The following is a 23,953-nucleotide window of genomic DNA, read 5'->3' on the forward strand; positions in this document are numbered from 1 at the left end:
AGTGACTACATTGAGGAGTTCTGTGAAGTCCATCAGTACCATAAGAATGGCATACAGTTCTGCCTTTTGTACAGAGTTGTATGGACTTTGTACCACTTTACTTAAGTATCCTGATTTATATCCTGCCTTCCCTGATTTATTTGCATCAGTATAAAATGTGAGGACTCCAGAAATTGGCTTTTGTCGTACAATGTGAGGAAGGACCCATTCAGTCTTCTTTATGAATTCTATTCTCTTTCTTTTAGGATAGTGGTTGTTAATCTCTCCCAAAAAGTTACTGCAGGCTCTCTGCCAGTATTCATTATCTTTCCATAGTGATGAAATTTCCTCATTAGTTAAAGGTACTACAATTTCTGCCCGATCCATTCCTGTCAACTGGCGAAGTCTTAATTTACCTTTTTGAATCAAATCAGAGATCTTTTCTATATAAGTCTTTAATTTCTTATTTGGTTTATGTGGTAGGAATATCCATTCCAATATAATATCTTCCCTCTGCATCAAAATGCCTGTTGGGGAAAGTCTGGAGGGGAATATGACAAGAATGCATTTAAGTTCTGGATGCACCCGATCCACATGTGCTTCTCAAATTGTCTTTTCTACTAGAGACAATTCCGTCTCAGCTTCCGCTGATAATTCTCTTGGACTATTTAATTCTTTGTCTCCTTCTAGAGTATTAGCCAAATTTTGTAGTCCATCTTTGGGTGTTCCCATGATACCCAGTAAGTTGGAAATGCTTCCTAATAACTTTTGAAAATCATTAAGAGTCTTCAATTGATCTCTCCTTAGTTGTACATTTTGGGGTCTAATTTTTTGTAGCTCTATCTTATATCCTAAGTAATTAATAGAATCTCCTCTTTGTATTTTTTCAGGAGCAATTTGCAGTCCCCAGCGAGGCAAAACTGTTTTTACTTCTTCAAACATTCTTTCTTTTTTTTTTTTTTTTTTTTTTTTTTGGTTTTTCGAGACAGGGTCTCTGTGTAGCTTTGCGCCTTTCCTGGAACTCACTTGGTAGTCCAGGCTGGCCTCGAACTCACAGAGATCCACCTGGCTCTGCCTCCCGAGTGCTGGGATTAAAGGCGTGCGCCACCACCGCCCGGCTCAAACATTCTTTCTAATGTATATAACTTTGGATCAGCTAATAGGATATCATCCATATAGTGATAAATTATGGATTGTGGAAACTTTATACGAATTATCTCCAATGGTTTCTGCACAAAGTATTGGCACAAAGTAGGACTGTTTAACATTCCCTGTGGGAGGACCTTCCATTGATATCTCTTGACTGGCTGAGAATTTTTTTTTTTGTGATATATATTTTTTATTTTACAATACCATTCAGTTCTACATATCAGCCATGGGTTCCCCTATTCTCCCCCCTCCCACGCCCTCCCCTTACCCCCAGCCCACCCTCCATTCCCATCTCCTCCAGGACAAGTCCTCCCCCGAGGACTGTGATCGACTTGGTAGACTCAGTCCAGGGAGGTCCAGTCCCTTCCTCCCAGACTGAGCCAAGTGTCCCTGCATAAGTTCCTGGTTTCAAACACTGGCTGAGAATTTTTATAATTAGGTACTGTGAAGGCAAATTTTTCTCTATCATTTTCTTGTAAGGGTATGGTAAAGAAGCAGTCTTTTAAGTCAATAACTATTATAGGCCATTCTTTGGGTAGCAGAGAGGGCAAGGGCATCCCAGTCTGTAGAGAGCCCATTGGCTGAATTACTTTATTAATAGCTCTCAGATCTGTCAGCATTCTCCAATTACCAGATTATTTTTTTTAATAACAAATACAGGAGAATTCCAAGGGCTGGTAAATTCTTCAATGTATTGAGCATTTAACTGCTCTTGAACCAGCTGTTCTAAAGCCTGTAGCTTCTCTTTTGTCAAGGGCCATTGTCCAACCCAGACAGATTTATTAGTTAGACATTTTAAAGGTAAGGCAGTTGGTACTTCTGAAAGTTCAGCAGCAGTTGTGCTCTGTTTGTATACGGCCTGAATGGTTGGTGACTGTTTTTTATAGCATGCTATGGTATTATTCCTAGGAATATGCATTTGTGGTGGTAATCTAATTGTACTGAAATGTGCTTTTGATTGTATGTTAATAAATAAAGTTGTCTGGGGGTCAGAGCTATTAGAGCCATAGCAAGAGTGTGGTGGTGGTGGCACATGCCTTTAATCCCATAGATCTCTGTGTGTTCAGGGATACAGCCAGCATTGGAGACATATACCTTTAAGATCTAGGGGGCTGTACATTCAGACAGTGACGAGGCAGTCACGTGTTTGGGTTTACAACCAATGAGAAGGCAGAACAAAATACTATAAATAGACGAACAGACAGGAAATAGGTCTCTTTCGGGAAGCTGGGACACCGTAGGCAGAAGGGTGAGATTTTAGCTCTGAGCTCTGACCTCTAGGCTTTCTCTTTTACATTGTTTCTGTGTTTCTTATTTAATAAGATGGTTGGTTACATCAATATCTGGTGCCCATCGTGACAAGAATCCATTAAAAACCGTTTGGCTTGGCAGCAGGTCCGCTTTCCCGCAAGGGCGGCAGGCGGCCGGCGGCGATTGGCTTCCTAGTCCGAGCTGCGGCTTTTTAGCCCCGGCCTAGGTCTGTGAGCAGCTTGCTTAAAGCCGGTGCTACAAACAACTCAGACCTGCCCTGCCGAAGAGGGCCCTGCCTGTAAAGCCAAAGCACGTGGTCGGAGCTTAAGGAAGCAAGACCCAAGCCTTGACTCGGCACAAGAGGGAACACGTGGCTGCATTTAAACTTTAGCCAGCTACACTTTCATGTTCTCTCTCTCTCTCTCTCTCTCTCTCTCTCTCTCTCTCTCTCTCTCTTTCTCTTTCTCTTTGGATTTACACCTGGGACACTAGGTGGCTGTTTTGAAAATCCCCTCGGATTTCTACTGTTCTACGCAGATTTGGTAAGTCATAATATATCAGATATTTTAAAGGAAACTATCTAAAAGAGAATTTTTTTCCACATTAAAAAAAATGGGTTTTATGTGTACATTGGAAGAAAATTGGTTTTTGTTCGAAATTTTAGGCAGTCTGACAATGGAACAACTATATAATATTAGTATTGGTGGAATTATGCACCTTATCACTATGCTAATCCACATTTTAATATTTAAAAAGATAGTCAATTTAAGTGCCAGGATAACAGCTTTAGAAGAACTTGTTAAACCTGTAAAAAATTCAGACAGAAGAAATTAACAGTGAAGTTGTTTCAAGTCGGGATCATAAGGTTGCAGAAAGAAAGCCTGTTTTCACACAGTCACCCTTAATTTATCCTGTAACCGTACAGCAGATGCCTGATCAAATGGCTACATGAAATATTTTGGCTCCAATTGAAATGTTGGATTTAAAAAGGTGAATGCAGCATGCAAAAGAATAATCAGGCCATTAAGGGCAAGATCTGCACCTATGGAAGATTAGATTAGAGAAACAATTAATGTTGAAGCTGATGAGCATGATGATACATGGGTAGGAGAAGTAATTTCAAAAGGTTTGAGGAGTGTTAGATGTTTTGGATGTGGAAAGCAAGGACATTTGAAAAGGGACTGTAGACAGGTCATTCCCAGAAACAATGTTTCTTCAAGGAACAATGGCAACAGAATGCCCCTTCCTTCTGGAGTATGCAGAAGGTGTGGTAAGGGAAAACACTGGACCAACGAATGTAGATCAACAAAGGACAGACAGGGTAATCCTTTGCCTCAGTCTTCGGGAAACTCCCAGAGGGGCCTCGCGCAGGCCCCCAGTGCAAATCCAGTTCAAACCTTTCCTGCAGCCATAGAGGAAATCCCTGCTCTGGAGAGTGATTAAATAACCAAATGCCTATTGGAATAAATCATGCTGGTCAGGTTGATGAAACAGACAGAATAGAAAATTCAGGAGAAAACATAAAAAAAAAATTTTGGCAAACTTCTATTAATGAACAAAGACCAAAATTAACGATAAAAATAAATGGTGTTTTGTTGTCTGGTCTGGTAGACACAGGTGCGGACGTTACCATAATTGCACCAGAATTTTGGCATCCAACTTGGCCTCTTCAGGAGGTAAACGTTCAACTGTTAGGAATTGGGACATTATCTCAGGTGAAACAGAGTGCAAGATGGCTCGAATGTATAGGTCCAGAAGGACAGAGAGGAAAATTAAAACCATATGTGGCTAACATAACTATGAACCTGTGGGGTCGAGACTTGTTGCAACAATGGAATACTCAGATTACCATCCCTCCAATCTCAGAAACAAATCATAAACTAACACATGTTACTGAGAGAAATATTAGAAGATATTATTCTAATGAGTGGTCACCAGCCATCCATATTATACAAGAACAGGGCAAAATAACTGATGATCTTCCAAAGACACCAACAGCTCTGCCTTTAAAATGGTTAACAGACAAGCCTGTATGGGTCCAACAATGGCCTTTAACAACAGAGAAACTCCAGGCTTTAGAAGAGCTGGTAGAAGAACAGTTAAATGCTCAGCATATTGAAGAATCAACCAACCCTTGGAATTCTCCTGTATTTGTTATTAAAAAGAAATCTGGTAAATGGAGAATGGTAACAGACCTTAGAGCAATTAACAAAGTAATTCAGCCAATGGGCTCTCTACAATCTGGGATGCGTTTGCCTACTCTGTTACCAAAAGGATGGCCTCTCATAGTTATTGATTTAAAAGACTGTTTCTTTTCAATACCCTTAGAAGAAAAAGACAGAGAAAGATTTGCTTTTACAGTACCTACTTATAATAATTCTCAACCGGTTAAAAGATTTCAATGGAGGGTCCTCCCTCAGGGAATGTTGAATAGCCCAACTCTGTGCCAATATTTTGTACAAAAGCCATTGGAAGTGATACGTAAAAAATTTCCTAAATCTATAATTTATCATTATATGGACGATATTTTACTAGCTGACTCAAATGCAGATACTTTAGAAATAATGTTTGAAGAAGTAAAGAAAATTTTACCTTGCGGGGGATTACAAATTGCTCCTGAAAAGATACAAAGAGGAGATTCTATTAATTATTTAGGATATAAAATAGAGCTACAAAAAATTAGACCCCAAAAGGTGCAAATTCGGAGAGATAGACTACAGACTCTTAATGACTTTCAAAGATTATTTGGAGATATTTCTCATCTACGAACTATTGTTGGGGTAAAAAATGATGAACTGAATAATTTGTTCAAAACCTTAGAAGGTGACAAGGACTTAAATAGTCCAAGAGAATTATCACCTGAAGCTGAGAAAGAATTGGCCTTGGTAGAAAAGAAAGTGCATGAAGGACACATGGATCGTATTGATCCAAAGCTGGATTGCATTTTGGTTATTTTACCATCTAGGCATTCTCCTACTGGAATATTAATGCAGAGGGAAGATATTATATTGGAATGGATATTTTTACCAAATAAACCAAATAAAAAATTAAAAACTTATGTGGAAAAAATCTCTGAGTTGATTTACAAAGGAAAATTGAGACTTCATCAATTAGCAGGCATAGACCCAGCAGAAATTGTCGTACCATTAACTAAGGAGGACATTGAAACATTATGAACAGAAAGTGAAACTTGGCAAAGAGCTTGCAGTAATTTTTTGGGAGAAATTAACAGCAAATATCCCAAAAGCAATAGAGTTGATCTTATAAAGAGAGCTGAATGGATCTTGCCTCGAATTGTACAGGAAAAACCCATATCTGGAGTTCGTACATTTTATACAGATGCCAATAAACAAGGAAAGGCAGGTTACAAATCAGAAAATTGAAGTAAAGTGGTTCAAAGTCCTTATAATTCAGTGCAAAAATCAGAATTGTATGCTATTCTGTTGGTATTAATGGATTTTTCAGAACCTCTCAACATAGTAACTGACTCTCAGTATGCTGAAAGAGTGGTATTACATATTGAGACTGCAGAATTTATCCATGATGCTTCAGAATTAACTTCACTATTTATTCAATTACAAGATACAATCAGGAAAAGGAATCATCCTTTATATATAACTCACATTCGATCCCATACTGGTCTGCCAGGCCCTCTAGCACAAGGCAATGATGAGATTGATAAATTATTGATAGAAAATGTGCTGGAGGCCTCAGAATTTCATAAAAACATCACGTCAATAGTAAAGGCTTGAAAAAAGGATTTTTCCATAACCTGGCAACAAGCCAAAGAAATAGTAAAGAAATGTCCTCCTTGTTTCTTCTACAATCAAACGCCATTACCAGCACGATGTAACCCAAAGGGTACTCAGAGAAATGAAATCTGGCAGATGGACGTGTTTCACTTTGCAGAATTTGGAAAATTGAAATATGTACACCACACTATCGATACTTATTCAGGATTTCAATGGGCAACTGCTTTGAGTTCTGAAAAAGCTGATTCTGTAATCACTCATTTGCTAGAAGTTATGGCCATCATGGGTATACCTGCACAAATCAAAACTGACAATGCTTCATCATATGTCTCTGTTAAAATGAAACAGTTTTTTGCTTATTACAATATAAAGCATATTACAAGCATACCACATAATCCTACAGGTCAAGCAGTTATAGAAAGATCAAACAGAACTCTAAAGGATATGCTAAATAAACAGAAATGGGTAACAAAAACCCCCAGAAATAGACTGCATAATGCTCTTCTAACAGTGAATTTTCTGAATGCCAATGAGAAAGGAACAACAGCTGCAGAGAGACATTGGATAATAGAAAAAACTACAGAATTAAATCAGCCTATATACTTTAAGGATGTGCTGACCTCAGAATGGAAACCAGGGTATGTATTACATTGGGGACGAGGTTTTGCTTTTGTTTCTACAGGAGAAGATAAGCTGTGGGTACCATCAAAATTGATAAAGGTTCGATTTGAACAAGAGAGACCTCTTAATTGAGGAGGTGATAGTTCATCAACCAGCATGAACATCCAATTTAAACTAACTTGTACCAGTAACACATGCCTTTTCATTTAATCAGATAATAACTTGCCAAAAAGGAACATCCCCAAAATTAGTCTTGGGGAAAGGTTTTTGTTTTTGTCTTTTAGGAGAATGAAGGTTAAGGAATCTGAAGAACACTGGACAAATGAGACAACTGAAGAAAAGGGACAAATCATCTATCCCAAGAAACAGAGTGAAACGGTGTATGGGTATATATTATCTAAAAAAATTTTATGTCTTCCTAAATGTTTGTTTCTGTTTTTCTCTAAAGATTTAACACTATTGGTTTTCTAATAGTCCCAGTTCAATTAAAATTTAAAGCTGACTTTGGAGTTGGAGAATGGCTCTCTCCTTCTTTAAAATCAACCATGTTGTTAAAAGGAAAATGCAAACTCCCTATATCATGCCAGAATAAAAGAGCCATCTTCTGCTATGGTACAGGACAAAAGCAAAATTAATTAAGGGACTATTCTATTACTAATCTCAACTCTTTGATTCTATTCTGATTCTTTAAACGTTTCTCAAAGTATAAATTTTATATCAGAATTTACAAGATATATATATATATATTAAACTTTGTTAAGATATGAATGGTCATATAGAGTACTAACTAATTCTAGAAAAAAGGCTAGCTGCATATATATGTTTTTGTGTTTGAGTCTCTTATCAGTTTTCTGCAGGAAATCACGGCCAGGACTAACATCAACTTAAGTCTCCAGAAAGAAGATGGGGCCCCACAACAACAACAATTCCACGTGGACAATAATAATATCATTAAGCTGACAAACATCATCCACAGATCAGCTTTGAACTACCAGGTGCTCAGAGCAATTTTGAGATGACTAGCTGAGATGATCCACTCTCAAAGACTACTTGAATAAGGACTTGAGATAAACCCTGAACTTTGGCATTATACACAGACTGGATAATGAAGGATATAGTTACCTCTCCTAGAATTTGACAATAAACCTAAAATTTTTCTTTCAGGATAAAGAAAACTTCACCCATACCCAGCAGGAAGCAATTTTAAGAATACGACACCCACATTCCCAAAGAGGTGGTGTGGGGCGGGTGGTTTTTTGGTCTTTTTAATGGGTTTTGGGTCTGGGATAATTTTCAGTATTTAGGGGGGTTGGTTACAAGTTATTGTCAAGGGTTAGGAAAAAGGCTAAGCAAAGGAGATTAGATTTAAGGTTCTTGTTTAAAAAAAAGAAAAAAAAGAAAGAAAAAAAGAAAAGAAAAAGACAATTACTAATACTTTACATTGGATTGAATTGTTTTATATTGTATACAAATTTGAAACTGATATTGTTAGAAAATGCTATATGTATATTTCTAATTGTATTTATACCATTCATTTAACAATGTAATACAAATTTCTGATCCTTGAATGTTATTATTACCAACTACTAGGATATAAAGAAATGAAAGTTAGTAGTTAGACATTACAATAGAACTTGTAGTCATATTAGATATGTTTTAAAAACTGAGCAGAGATGTTTTAGACAGGTCATCTTCAAACCCTTCAGAGATCTACAGAATATGGCATTTAAAATGTTTTAATAACTTAGAAAATTTTTCTTTTTTGAGACATGTCGGCTCCTGGCAGTACTAATCTACTTCAGAGAAAATATGGGCATTGAAGAAACTGCATATGGAGTCAACTTTCATTGTGGCAAAAGTTAGCCACTGGACAACAAAGTATCCTCGAATCAACAGGACAAAATGGACAGACAGAACACGAAACAAGGGACTACTGATTCTTGCCAAAACAAGTGTGGTTATGGCTTTATCAAAAGGCATCTTCTGAGGCCAGGACAATATGGCCCCATCCCTGAAGTGGCCTTCGCATCCGGAAAAGGTACTTTTCTTCGAAGGCAGCTTAACAGGCAGAGGGCCGATGGATTCTGTTGTACAATGGAACAGCAGCTGAAAGCTCATGCCTCTCGAAAGTAGACTGGCATTTAATAGAGGGATGTGTAGAAGAAGGGGATGCTGATATGAAGCCATATATACACAGCCAAGAAGAATGGACAGCTGAATTTAAAAACTGTCAACAATTTCCAGAATTTAAAATCCTGAATCATGACAGGACACTAGTGGAATTCAGGTGTTTCTGGTACGTGGACTGCTCTCACCCAATGTGAGGCTGAACTGTTGACCTTGTGTACATCCTACATCACAAATGAGTCTGTCAGATACACTAAGCCTATAGGCTGAAGATGATGCCCCAACACTGCAGAGAAACCTCAGGTGACTGCCCAGGCAGCTGCCTGTTTCTGTCAACTCACAAATTTTTTGGAAGTTGCTTGTGTGCACTTCCTGTTTTTATTTTTGTTAGCTAATATTATTCCCTTCTTGGGTATCTGAGGGAGTTGAAGATTAGTTAGTTATGGTTGAAGATTAGTTAGTTATAGTTGAAAATTAATTAGGATAGAAAGTGCATTAGATACATCTTAGATTTACCAAAATAGGATAGATAATGGAATTATTTCTCTGATTTGTCAAATACCTGTTTAGGTATTTATTACTTGTATATATTGTATATAGTTATTGTACTTTTGTATATAGTTTTTCTTTTGTTAGTTATAACCTTTTGCTTTTTTTTATTAAAATAGAAAAGGGGAAATGTGGTGGTAATCTAATTGTACTGAAATGTGATTTTGATTGTATGTTAATAAATAAAGTTGTCCGGGGGTCAGAGCTATTAGAGCCATAGCAAGAGTGTGGCGGTGGTGGCACACGCCTTTAATCCCATAGATCTCTGTGTGTTCAGGGATACAGCCAGCATTGGAGACATATACCTTTAAGATCTAGGGGGCTGTACATTCAGACAGTGACGAGGCAGTCACCTGATTGGGTTTACAACCAATGAGAAGGCAGAACAAAATACTATAAATAGACGAACAGACAGGAAATAGGTCTCTTTCAGGAAGCTGGGACACCGCAGGCGGAAGGGTGAGATTTTAGCTCTGAGCTCTGACCTCTCGGCTTTCTCTTTTACATTGTTTCTGTGTTTCTTATTTAATAAGATGGTTGGTTACATCAATATGCATTGGTCTGTATTCCTTTTCTGAGAGTGTAGGAATTTTAATCTGGGTATTCTACTGTTGTAACAGATCTCGCCCCCAAAGATTTACTGCTACATTTGCTACATATGGCTTCAACCTTCCTCTCTGTCCTTCTGGCCCTATGCATTCAACCCATCTCGAACTCTGTTTTATCTGAGATAGGGTGCCAATCCCTAGCAGTTGGACATCTACCTCTTGAAGTGGCCAATTCGGATGCCATGATTTTGGTGTAATTATAGTCACATCTGCACCTGTGTCTACCAGGCCCTCCAGAACCAGGCCATTAATTCGAATTCTAAGCTTTGGTCTTTGTTCTTTTATGGAAGTTTGCCAAAATATTTGTTTTATAGTGTTCTTTGTAAACTGTGATCCATCTATCAGAGCTATTTTATCATCCATGGCAGTATAGGTTTTTACCTTAGGCTTTGGTTTATTCATTTGTCCTGGAGAGGAATTTCTTCCACAGTACCTTGGAATTTTCGTACTACATTTGATTTGGGGGCCTGCAAGAGGCCCCCTGAGGCATTTCCCGCAAGTAAAGGGTTGCCTCATATATCTTTTTTTGATCTGCACTCATTGGTCCAATGATGGCCTCTGCCACACCTTCTACATAATCCAGGAGGTGGTTGGGGTCTCCTGTTTAGGCTATTCCTAAAAGGAGTATTACTTCTAGGAGTACCCCACGTACAGTTTTTACTTATATGACCTGGTGTACCACACTTAAAACATTTGGTAACACGGGACCTTCTTTCACCTCTGGGATTTGTCTCTCCTATCCAAGCCTCATTACTGTAGTTAAGAGACTCAACACCATTAGTGTACTGAATCCATTCTTCCAAAGGAGCTGATATGATCTTTAGTGGTGTAAGTATTCTTCTGCACTCTGCATTAGCATTGTCGAATGCCAAGGACTCAGTTAATACTTTTCTTAATTCTTTATCTGATACAGCTTTTGTTATAGCTGTGTTCAGCCTTTGTAAAAAATCAGTGAAGGATTCATGCGGTCCCTGAAATATCTTTGTGTATACCTCAGTTGGTTTTCCAGGTTCTGGAATTTTTCCCAAGCATTTAGAGCTGCTGTACGGCATAGGGATATTGTATGCTCATCATAAGTGGCTTGTACATTCCTGTCAGCAAAACATCCCTCACCAAGTATTTGATCTTGGGAGATCACAAAATCTCTGAGTTTACCTTGTTGTTCTAAATTTTTTGCCTCTTCTCTCAACCAGCTCTTCCACTGTAGCTGCTGTCTATATTCTAGAACAGCTGAAATTAACTGATGCCAGTCATCTGGGATGATTCTATGTGAGGTAGACCATGAATTTAACATCTGTCTTACGTATGTGGAATGTATCCCATATGTAACTACTGCTTCCTTTATATTTTTAAAATCCCTTGTTGAAATTGGTTGTAATGTATATGTCATATATGGCTTGGGGTGTGTGTCATCTGCTGGCTTCTCATGGACGATAACAGGATAAGCCATTGTATGAGAGCCGTTTGGAAATGTTACAACCTCTATGGTCTTGACCTTCTGCTTATTAGTTCCCTTGTCATGTTTACTGAGAGTTTCTTCTAGGCTTGCAAACGAGCACCTAGGGTCTGTTCTAGGGAGTGAACCTCCTCTCTTGCAAGGGATTCCAGATTTCTCATGGAATCATAGACATTTTTATTTTCCTCAGAAGCACATGATTCCATGGACCTTATCTTATCAATTAATGATAATCTTTCTTCCTTATGTAATGTCTGAGTAGCCATAACTTCACTCTGGAGAGTTAGTGTTCTATCCATTAGATATTCATATTTATTATCAATAAAATCAATTTTGGGTACAAGGCTGTTTTGTAAATCCTGATTAGCAGATTCTAGAGAAAGAATCTTTTCCTGTAAGCCTTCATTACTATCTTTTAAAGCAGATTCCAGAAAGAGATTCCTTTTCTGTAAGTCTTCATTGCTATCTCTTAAAGCAGATTCCAGAAAGAGAATCTTTTTCTGTAAGCCCTCACTGCTATCTTTGAAGGCAGATTCCAGAAAGAGATTCTTCTTCTGTAAGTCTTCATTGCTATCTTTGAAAGCAGATTCCAGAAAGAGAATCCTTCTCTGTAAGCCTTCATTGCTATCTTTGAAGGCAGATCCCAGAAAGAGATTCTTTTTCTGTAAGTCTTCATTGCTACCTTTGAAAGCAGAATCCAGAAAGAGAATCTTTCTCTGTAAGCACTCATTGCTATCTTTGAAGGCAGATTCCAGAAAGAGATTCTTTTTCTGTAAGCCTGCATTGCTATCTTTTAAAGCAGATTCCAGAAAGAGAATCTTTTTCTGTAAGCCTTCATTGCTATCTTTTAAAGCCTGTATCAGTCCCAATAATGATTCATCTTTGTTCTTATTATTAAACCAGTGTTTGAACACTGTGTGAATTATTACGATGAATGCCAAAATGGTACAGGCCAAATATGCCTGAGGAAGGTCATATATTTCCAGGAGAATGTCATTCATCATACAGGCAAAAAGGTTTTTAAATTCTTGTGAGGTAATGTTGTGGGCCATATTACAAGAATTACTCAAAATTTGTTAGTCAATTTAAAGATGTAAAATTATCAAGTACTTTTACTTGAAATAAAATGCTGGTTTGCTTATCTTACCTTTCTGTGGTATGGGGGGCATGTAGTAGCGCTTCTCCACCAGCAGGCAGTGCTGGCACAGCTCCAAAGCAGGGCCTGCTGGTGACCTTGGCTGGCGGCAGCTGGAGGAAGATGGCGGGATGGCCGGGAGCCGGGAGCCGGGAGCCGGATACCTCCCTCGCAGCTGTTTTTCACTGGTCTCGGGGCTAAGCTAGGGAGCTGAGACCGGACTAGCTGCTCCCCTTTTCGGGAATGGAACTGTGTAGGCATTCCCTGGTTATATGGAACTTTGCAGGCGGGTTTAGGTACCCGCCAGTTGGGGAGGAGGCTGAGGGCAGGAGCCGCCCAGGCCTTTGGAATTTGCCCCACGTTGGGCGCCAGATATTGGGGAAAATTATAAAGGCCACTCCACGTAGTTAAAAGGAAGATTTATTTAGTGGATGACTTACAAATGAAGGAATAGATAGGTTGCGGGGGTCTGGGGAAGGTGTATCGCAATCCAGCGGTGTTCTCTGGAGTTCTGCTCAGTCAACCTTCACCGTCCAGGGTCCAGGAACACAGCGTGTGCTTGCCCATCCAGGTCTCGGGTCTTCAGGCGCCTCCCTTGGCCCCTCCTCGTAGGCGTGACAGTTGCCAGAGTCTCAATGGGGGTTGGAACTTCCAGAACCAAGCTGGAATAGCTACCCACTACATCTGTGTGTGTGTGTATGTGTGTGTGTGTGTGTGTGTGTGTGTGTGTGTGTGTGTATGTGTTTGCCCAAACACAGGTTGAAAGGAAGCACTTGGGAGCACGCATAAATGTCATGGTACACATGAGGACATCAGAGGGCAGCCAGGCCTGAGCAGGAAGGTGTCTATCAATTTGAGACAGGGAGTTGCCCTGTAACCAAGGCTAGCTTCCGACTTTGAAGCAAAACTCTGGCCTCAGTGGTGGCATTACAAATGAACACCACTGTACCTGGCTGGGCTGACTCCCCAGGACTGAGTTCTATAGACATTGCCCTTTGCCTTGCTTGCCTGCTCATTTCTCACTGTCAGGACAGGCAGACATCACACTGTGAGCTGCCCTGTGGGTCTCTGTGTTGAGGAGCTGAGAACACTCTCCAGTCAGCAGCCAGGGACAAACTGACCTCTTAGTTCAATAACCCAACAATCCTACCATCTCTTGAATTTCAGAGATTTCCCCACCTCTGCATCTGCATCACACTGTACTGGGATAAAAGGAATGGCCAGGCTCATCACCCATTCTTCAAGGTGCTCCCCTAATGGCAATGTCTTTCCCATTAATCTTCAGTTTCCAGAGCTGGATGGAATGATGTTCTCTGAGGATCTAGTTATGTTCCATAGACAGAGACTACAATCACCACAGCTGAGCTCTTTCCATAGGTGCTTTATTAGAGGGTACATTGTGTAGTGAAGACAACCAGGCAGGCAGGGATGGTGTACAGTAACTGAGGTGACAAGTCTAACAGTGTACGCCTTTGTACTGCTTGTTGTATGGAGCTTTGGAGAGGCAGATGGTGGCCTCACATTCACAGTTGCAGATAAAGGCCTCACAGCCTCACAGAGGTTGTTTTTGTCTGGAGAGAAAGAAGAAATGCAATTGAGTAGAGCTCAAGACCCCAATCCCTATGATTTATAACCAAAAGACAACAGTGCATCTAGCATCTGTGTAGACTCAGAGTTGAGAGACAGAGGACACAGAAGTCCATTGGGTGCCCAAATCGCTGGAACACACTGATAATAAGAACATTAGTTGTTGTGGGCTGGGGGGATGGCACAGTTGGTGAAGTGGTTGACATACAATCATGAGGGCCTGACCTAGGATGCCCAGAGACCATGTAAAAATCAAAGTGTGCTTGGGCATCTGTAACTCTATTGGGAGTTACTCTCTAAGTGGAGATCATGGATCCCCAAAGCTTGTAGGTCAGTCAGACTAGCTAAAGGTGAGTGTCCAGTTTAGTGAGAGACCCAGGCTCTAAAGACATGGTGAAGAGTGACTGAGGAAGACATGGGATGCCAACTCATTCCTATACGTAAAATAAACCAACACATATTTAATCCTAAAACCAGGAAAACCACAAATATCAATTACCACTTATAAAATTATATAATATAAAACAAGCCTCCTGCCTCCACCTCCCAAGTGCTGGGATTACAGGTGTACACCATGGCACTCAATTTATCGGTTTTGGAGGTGGAACCCAGGGCTCTTGCTTGGCAAGCACTCTAGGAACTGAGCTATATTCTAAGCCCTCTGAATCATCACTTGTAAAATGGGAATGATAAATCTTGCCCTGCATAGGTGTTCAGGCCACTATTTGGCTTATATCCACTTATTTGGATATAAGCCAAATAGTGGCCTGATGCACTTTCTGCATCAAAAAATGATGCAGCTCTCCATTGTTTAGTCAATGTGGAATCAGTATAACACAGCAGGTAATAGGAGAGGCTTTGGACAGGCAAGATGGCTCGGGAATACAGGCACTTGCTGCCAAGTCTGAACATGAGTTGCATCCCCAGGACTCACATGATTGAAGGTGAGTACAGATTCCTTCAGAGATCCACAGGTGTGTAGTTGCACCGCCATGCCTCACCCACAAATATATAAAACCTTTAAATGTTTTTGAAAGGCATTGAAATGATATAGATGATTGATTCTGAATCAAATGTCATCACTTCTAAGCTGGTGAACTTGGTCATCTGGAAGATGCTTCCTCATCTTCCCCCTCAGGGACCTCTGTTGTGTGGTTTTCTGATTGTGTTCTAACAAATAAAGCTTGCTTTGAGTCAGAAGGTGGAGCTAGCCACTACTGACCATAGATTTGGAGGACTGTAGACAGAGAGGTCAGGAAGTGGTGAGGTGGGGCAGAGAGGAGTTCAGCCCTTTGGAGGAAGGAATGGGGGAGGAAGGAGGCAACTGGGGGCTGCTCCATATTCTCTCATCTTTCAGGTTCTTGCCCCAATATTTGACTCCTGGTTTTTTTTCTTCAAAAAATATGGAACTCTTCACGAATTTGCATGTCATCCTTGTGCAGGGGGCATGCTAAATCCCTGTATCATTCCAATTTTAGTATATGTGCTGCCAAAGTTAGTACAACTCCTGGTTTTTGATTGATAAAGATTAGATTAACACATCATCTGGTGTTCAAATTTGGTGGCACGAATTCAGGAATTAGGCCCTTGCCTGTGGCTCTGCAGCCACAGCCATTCACCAGAGCTCTCTGTGGAAGTTTCACACACTGGAGTTGCCATGTGGCCGGCTGGCTTTTCCTTTTCCTCCCCAAGCCTTCTGGGTGGGTCTGGGATTTTCCTGTTGCAGTTTTTCTACAGCAACCTACACAAAACCCAAACTTAATAGGCACTTGGGTTCCAAAAGCCACTGGAGTTAGTCCCTCACATCTGGCCAGCTCTGTCTTCAGGCAGCTCTGTTTTCACTTCCTGCCAATCACATGTGCTGCTTTTGTGGATCACTTGTATCTGCCTTTCACACTGCTGGATCTTTGGCTACTTTTTCCTGTGGGTTGTGGTCTTTCCCTGAACCCTGTCCTCAGGCTGCTGACATGTAATCAGGGACAACTGTTCTCGGCCAGGCTGTGTACCACCTGTGTTCTCTGCCCAGATGTGCTGTACAGCAATCTTAGCCTCACACTAATTCATTGTCAACATCAGCAGATTTTTTTGAGACAACTGAGATTTTTAAAAGCATGAATTAGTTAAAGAAAGAGAGATAGAGAGTTTTTCCCATGTTAAAAAATAGGAAACACGACTTCCTCCAGCCTCCACTGCGTTGGATGTATTGGACGAAGTCCCTGCCTAGGCTTGTATTGCTTTTGGATATCCAGAATTAAACCTTTGCTTTTGCATTCCAGCATGCTCATCTTTGGTGGTCTCTCTGGGGGTCACGATCTGGGCACAACATTTGGGGGCTCTCCGGGATCCCCAGAGATCCCCCGCCGGGACCCCTAAGAGCTCCAGAGGTCCATCTGCACCGATCGGTAAGAGCGCTCCATTTTCTTGTCTTTGCTTTCCTTTTACTTTCATTTTCTTATCCGAAGCCGGCAGTTGAATCTGACAGGCTTACCTTGGCGAACGCGCCTGTAAGATGACCCTGGAGGAGTTGGAAGACGTTCCAACCCCTCATCAGGACGCGGGGATCCTCACAGGTCCCCCCCCCCCCCCGTCATAGGACGCCTGAGAGGGATCTGTCTGTTAGGATGCCCGTGAGGGGTCCGTCTGTTTGGACACCTGTGAGGGGTCCGTCTGGGGATTGGGAGACTCTGTTGAATTGTCCCTGTCCCATCTGTAGATCTTTGGCATTATAGAGGCTCCCTCTCCAGACTCTCATCTGCCTGGACCCTCTGTAGGGCCCTTGTCTGCCTATCTTGTTCGTTAGTGTGATTCGTTATACCTATATAAATGTATAAATGTGTGAGAACTGTGGCCACATGTGTGAGTGTTTTATGCCTGAGTTTGTGTATGTGTTCGGACTTGTGAGCCGGATTGCCAGCAGAAGGGATGGAGACCCCTTCGGTGGTTGAACCGGCACAGACTAACATAACATTGCTTCCTTGCTCTCTCTGACCAGAGCACAGGCAGCAGGCAGCAGAAAGCTTGCAATGAGTCCAGCAGGCAGCAGCTGCACATCTGCTACTTTGGGGACCCAGGGCGCCCTGAGAGGGCTAGGTAGCCCATGAGCATCACGGGGCCTAGATGCAGCGGGTTCGGGGCCCCAGCTCGCTCAAAAAGCTGTGGAGTAGAGGCTTGGCTGCATGAGAACTAGGCATGGCTTTGTGCTAGAGCGGACTGTGAGCACTGTGGGGCCCAGATATGGCCGGCAGGTTCTGGCTGGGCTCCTGTGTGGACAGGTCTGCGGGCCCAGCCAGGGCATGGAGTCACTTTCAGTCTGCTGTATTCTTTTGTCTCCATGGTGCATGCCTTCCCCGTTCTCTTCCATGCTGTTGGGTGGGGCTCCCAAGATCTGCCCTGGGGCTAAAACCTGATCAAGGTCTGGCTCCAAGAATGGAATGTCACCAACAGTTTGTCTGTGGTACAGTGCTGATGCAAATTGAGAGTTATTCTTGTTATGGTATATGCATGTATTTCTGTTCTTGTTTAAAATATTGTAACTTTACAATATATTCTAGAGTACTGAAGGAAATCACAAGAAAGACTTTGGTAAGAGTTTCTGTTTTAAAGGAAAAGAAAAAGTGAAATTTGTCTAGAGTAAATGTCTGAGGGATCAAAGGAACGGACTGAGGGTATATGGAAGTTATAGGACAGAGGGGATGTGATGTAAACTGTTTGTTATGGTTTCTTATACCTGCAAATACTGAATTTAAAAGTTAATTCTTGTTGGTTTTTATCTTAAGAATGGCTAATGTTTCTGCAAACTGCTTATGTGTGTATGTGGACAGGTATGTGACTTGAAAATGTAAGCAAGCTTTAACTGTATGTATGTGTGTGTGTAACTTGGATCCAACTGTTTGTATGTGTGCAAGTAGTTATTGTTTAGAAAAATGAGCTTTAAACAGCAACCACGTGGCTCCCTCCATCTTGGCTGGTGGCCTCATGGGCAGCCATGTGGCTGGTAGCCATCTTTTACTAAGGTTATAAAGATCTACTCAGGTTAACACCTAATACTTATGTCTTTAACAAGTGTTCAAAAGCAAGTTTCTAGAGAATTTAAATAGATGGCAACATATGTTTATTTGATTAATATTAAAGCTGCACATCAATGCTTTTATTCACAGGAATATACCTTGCTCTGGCAGCCAAACTTTGCAACATAAAGGAATCATAGGAAACAGCTGAGGTTTGCAAATGTATGGCAGGACTAGAGTTCCAAAAAGAGTCTAGTTGCAGTGGTGGAAGACATTTGAGAGATCTCAGTCTTTTAAGAACAGTTTTTATAGTTAAAAACCAATGCTTTAAAAAAATGTTTCTCCTTACATTGATATTTTGTTTTGGTTTCTTTACTGAACCTGTATTTGATGCTAGAAGAGCTTCAACTTAAAAGCATTGTTTTTAGGCTACTTTTGTAGACTATTAGAGAACATAAATAGTCAGTCATAAGTAATCAAGTTTTTTAATTGTAGTCAGAGTAAGTACTGATGTAAGTTTACTCATTTACTCAGTCTCTTGCATGTGTTTTTAGGGTTGAGCTTGAAACAAGTAATTAGAAACAAAGTTTGTCTATTCAGATATACCTGGACAGCCCTCATACTTCAGAAATCTGCAGAATATGGCATTTAAATGTTGATCTAAAAGCTTACTATATCAGACAGGCTTCCAGATCCTAGCAGTGACCCAAGGTCTCCAAAGAAGATTATGTATGAGGCACCACAACATCTCTGCCTGAATTATGACAACGCTGACCACAGGGCAAGATGCCCCAATGCAACGCCTGCAGCCAGGACCCAGCCCAGACTGTGGATAAGCAGTAGGACACTGGAATTGATTGTATCCTTTTGCTTGATCAAGGTCAGTCTTCCATGTCCCTATTCCACAGGAAAAATACTCTGCCTTATGGACCTGATGGTGGAAGAAGATTGATGCTGTTCTGACTGGTGCCTCCAACGCTATGGAGACCTGGGTAGGGATTGGTCCCTGTAATTTATAGGATTGAAAGCTTCTTGGTCTGCACTCAGATATAGTTTATCCTTCTCAGATTTCCGATAGTACTGATGGCTGGGCTAGCTCTTTGTCAGCATGGCAGCATCAACCAGATCCTCGTGCAAGGATATAGCTATCTTGTTAGCTCACTTTTAGGAAAATGTTCTAAGATATAAAAGTTTAAGTAAGTCATAAAGGTTCAGATATGAGTCCAAAATGAGATAAGTTTCAGATTACTCTCCTGTTCTATGGTTCAGAGCTAAACATTTAGGAGTCCTGATGAGCTGGTAGAGCAATGACTGCTTACAGTTCAGTCACAAGCTCAATATTTTGGATTTGTTTTAGATGTCATCTAAATGTAAACCTAAAAGTGCCTCTCACCAGGCCAAAAATCTTTGTCCAATTTATACCTGGCTTTCTGGACAGAAGGAAAATGCACAAGCTTTTAACCCAAATCTGTAGTTCTTGTTGGGACTCAAAGGCATGAGTCCACTTCTGCTGTTTTACAGACACCCATTACCTGCTTTGTTTACAATATGGATTTCAGTATAGATTGGTAATACTAATGTATCTAAAATTTTATGTCATTTTGTAAGTAGACCTCAAAGGATCAAAAGAGTCATAAAAACCTAGACCCACTTCACAGAGGTCAAAAGGACCCCAGATAAATACTCCTAAAGATGGTAGTTTTCCTCTCTCCTGGTCTTGGGACTACTGATTTTACCATTACTAAGGGTATGGACCTAAGGGTTCCAAATAAGTTCATAAATTTTAACTTCTGTTCCTAGTTTAAATTTGTCTCAACAGATTTCTACTCAGCTGGCAGTCACCTCCAGGTTTCAGTCGCTGACTCCACTGCTCCAGATGACTGTGTGCTCCAGAGAACTGTGAGCTCCAGACTTGCTAAAAGCTGACGTGGACCAGCCCAGCTAACATGGTTCTTCCCTGTCCCTATGGGGTCAGGCAGCTACATGCTTCTGACAAATGCCCCATTGCCCATTCTTTGACTAGCTTTTCTGCCTTCTGTGGGCCCCTGACAGAGGCACCCCAATGCCAGCTTGAAGCAGTTCCAGAAGAGAATACGTCACCCATGTTCCCTGTTCAGAAAAGGTTGAAATGCTAGGTCAAAAGAAAACTCCCTGGCATAGAGACAAGATGGCTAACTATCCATGGCCATTATTAGAGAAGGATACTTAGGAACTAACTGTCCAAAACCCATGATTGGGTTCCATTAGGCACATGAGAAGGGGGAAATGTGAGACCAAAATGAGCCATCTTAGAAATAAGACCAAAATGCTTTCACCTTAAATTAAGGCCTAAGATTTCTCCTTTTGGGATTAGGCCATTAGTTACTGAAACCAGTCAGTTCAGATTCCAGAAACCAGGAAGTGTAAAAGTTCACAGTCACAAGATAGTCACAAGGTAATGCCTGCCAGACTATGGAATGTCCTCTCCCTGGTTTCCAGGGTAACTGACCACAGAAATGCCCCCACCTGAGGGCAGCCAATGAGAAATGGTGGCGGGCAAACACTCCCTTAGAAGTAATTTCTAGAAGTCCCTAGAAGCGAGCCAATCAGAATTGTATCCATAATAGCAGCCCTAAATGATGTAACCTTGTAAATTTTCCCTTTAAAAACTGAGCTTGCAGACAGGTGGGCACTTCCTCCAGCCTCCACTGCATTGGATGTATTGGACGAAGTCCGTGCCTAGGCTTGTATTGCTTTTGGATATCCAGAATTAAACCTTGCTTTTGCATTCCAGCAAAAAAAAATAGGAAACACTATTATGATGGAGGGAGTTAGGTCTCTGTATGATTCCACAATGGACGGTTTAAAAATGGAACAATTAAATCAGGGGATAACTAAATAGCTGTGATTTACATAACATTAAATATAAGTATTATCAGCTTCGTAATTCTTGTTTTATCACTAAAATTGTTGGTTGATATCAGTCCCAAATATCAGAAATGGACTGATAATATGCAAGCCCTACAACTACTTATTAAAAATGTAATGTAATTTTGAGTGATAAGTGAGAAGACTTAGAAAAACTCATTAAAACAGTTCATAGAGATATTCAGACAAAGACAGAGGAATTTAAAGGAGAACCAATGTTACCATCACATTATGAAATTAGAAAGGAACAGCCCAAAATTGTCAAAAACTCAACCTTAATTTATTCAGTCACCGAACAGGAACAACTGTCAAATGACAGGAATCCCCAAGGCTATGTCAGAGCTGACTGGATTCCTGTGCAAATGTTCAATTTGAGGAGATTTAAGGAAGCAATAGTCTCATATGACATGTATTCTCCTTTTGTGAGGTAGATGTAAATTCATGGTCAACCAGTAACAGAATTATCGCACAAGAAAGGAAAGACTTGGTTCTAACAGTATTGGAACCTGGCCCTCAATTACAGTGAAGGACCTGGTGGAAAGATGTGGGTGAGGCCATTGAACAACAAAGTAGGGATAGAGGTATGGAAATTTTCCAAGACCAGTTGCTTGGAAAGGGCGATTATGCTGATCTATAAAGACAGAGGAATGGATCAGAGATACAATCAATATTGAATCTTATAACCATGCTGATGCTTGGATAGCAGAGGTGATTTCTAGAACCATGAAGAATAATCAAAATGTCAGATGTTTTAATTGCGCTAAACAAGGTCACTTAAAAAGGGTTTGTAGACAGGGCATTCATAGAAACAATCTTTTCTGGGAATAATCCAAATAGAAAGCCTCTGGTTTCTGGAGTACAGAGAAGACATGGCAAAAGCAGAACTAGTAACAATGAATGGAATTCAACAAGGCACAGACAAGGTAACCATTTGCCATTGGGAAACATCTTGGAGCAGGGCTCTTGCAGGCCCCCATGTCAAATTTGGTTTAGTCATTCCCTATCACCTTGTGGAACTTTTCCACAGAGCAATTTAAAGACATAATGCCTATTGTAAAAAATCATACTGATCTGGATCAAATAACAGCTTTAGAAGATAAAACAAAAATTTCAGGAAAAGCCATAATGCAAATATTTAGCAAACTTCTATAAATGATCAAAGACCAAAGTTAAATAATATGAATAAATAATATTGTATTTGAGGGTCTTGTAGACACAGGGGCAGATATAACAATAATGACACCAAAAACTTGACATCCAAATTGGCCTCTTCAGGACGTAAATGTTCAGCTTTTGGGGATTGGAACTTTATCTGTAAAATAAAGTCAAGATGTGTCAAATGTATAGGGCCAGAAGAACTGAGGGGAAAATTAGAGCCATAATTGGCTAACATAGCAAGGAATTTATGGGGATGTAATTTGTTACAGCAATTGAATACCCAGATTAACATGCATCCAATCTCAGAAACAAATAATAAACTAACAAAGGTTTCTGGGGAAAATACTAAAATTTATTGTGAAGAACAGTCACCGACCCTTCAGGTTGCTCATAAACAGGGCACAAAAGCTACTGATCTTTCAAAGTTACCAACAGCCCTACCTTTAAAATAGTTAACAGACAAACCTATCTGGGTAGACCAGTGGCCTTTGATTTCAGAACAATTAAAGACCTTAGAACAAGAGCAGTTACATACTCAACATATTGAATAAACTAGTCCTTGGAATTCTCCCATATTTGTCATTAGGAAGAAATCTGGAAAATGGAGAATACTAACAGATTCGAGAGCCAGAAATGAAGTAATTCAGCTGATGGGCTCTCTACACATGGAATTCCTTTGCCTTCTCTGTTACCTCAAGGATGGTCTATTATAGTGATTGATTTAAAAGACTCTTTCTTCACTATACCTTTACAAGAACAGGATAGAGAAAAATTTACCTTCACATTCCCTACTTATAATAATTCTCAGCTGATTAATATCAGTGGAAACTTCTCCCAAAAGGGATGTTAAACACCCCTACCATGTGCCAATATTTTGGATGACAGCCATTGGAAATAATTCATAATCAGTTTCCTCAATCTATAATTTATCATTATATGAATGATAATTTACTAGCTAATTCAAATAGAAATAACTTAGAGAAAATGTTTGAAGAAGAAAATTTTGCCTAGATGGGGATTACAGATTGCTCCCAATAAATACAAAGAGGAGACTCTATTAATTACCTAGGATATAAAATAGGTTTACAAAAAAATTGAACCCCAAAAAGTACTAATCAGTAGAGATCAATTGTGGACTTTTAGTGACTTTCAAATTTGCTGGGAGACATTACCTGGCAACAGCCATAATTGGATTAACAACTCAAGATCTAAGTAATTTATTTCAAACCTGACAAGGTGACAAGGACTTAAATAGAAAACTGTCAACTGAGGCTGATAGAGAATTGACTTTGGCAGAAAACAAATTACAGGATGCACTTGTGGATGGTTTGTTCCAGAGTTTGTTTGTACTCTGGTTATTCAATCTTCTATGCATTCTCCAATAGGAATTTTAATACAGAGAGGATATAATATCTTAGAATGGACATTTTTACCATACAAACAGAGTAAAACATTAAAGACCTGTGTAGAGATGGTTTCTGAGTTGATTCTAAAAGGAAAATTGAGACTTTGTCAATTAGCAGGAATAGACCCAGGAGAAATTGTAGTACTTTTTATTCATGTGGAAATTTCCTCTTAATGGACAGAAAATGACCATTGGCAAAGAGCTTCCAGTAATTTTTTGGGAGAGACAAGCAATAAATATCCCAAAAGTAAGAGAATTAAGT

The 23,953-nt window shown here is 40.2% G+C and overlaps 1 protein-coding gene and 1 non-coding gene across 2 annotated transcripts in view; both read right to left on the reverse strand.

Annotated features, from left to right (window-relative positions):
* Positions 1-13,867: 13,867 nt before the first annotated feature.
* The window catches only part of LOC121826206 (phospholipase A2, minor isoenzyme-like), a 38,660-nt gene continuing 28,574 nt past the window's right edge, over positions 13,868-23,953 (reverse strand). Inside the window, exons 4-5 of the mRNA XM_076561305.1 lie at positions 14,149-14,198; positions 13,868-13,948 (exon numbers count right to left, since the gene is read on the reverse strand). Coding sequence (XP_076417420.1) covers positions 13,868-13,948; positions 14,149-14,198 — 131 coding nt within the window. The remainder of the gene's footprint in view (positions 13,949-14,148; positions 14,199-23,953) is intronic.
* On the reverse strand, positions 15,612-15,716 carry LOC121826208 (U6 spliceosomal RNA). The gene has a single exon (XR_006068506.1). It is a non-coding gene; the product is annotated as a U6 spliceosomal RNA (small nuclear RNA).

The sequence above is a fragment of the Peromyscus maniculatus genome, chromosome 23 (assembly GCF_049852395.1).
Source record: "Peromyscus maniculatus bairdii isolate BWxNUB_F1_BW_parent chromosome 23, HU_Pman_BW_mat_3.1, whole genome shotgun sequence".
NCBI lineage: Eukaryota > Metazoa > Chordata > Mammalia > Rodentia > Cricetidae > Peromyscus > Peromyscus maniculatus.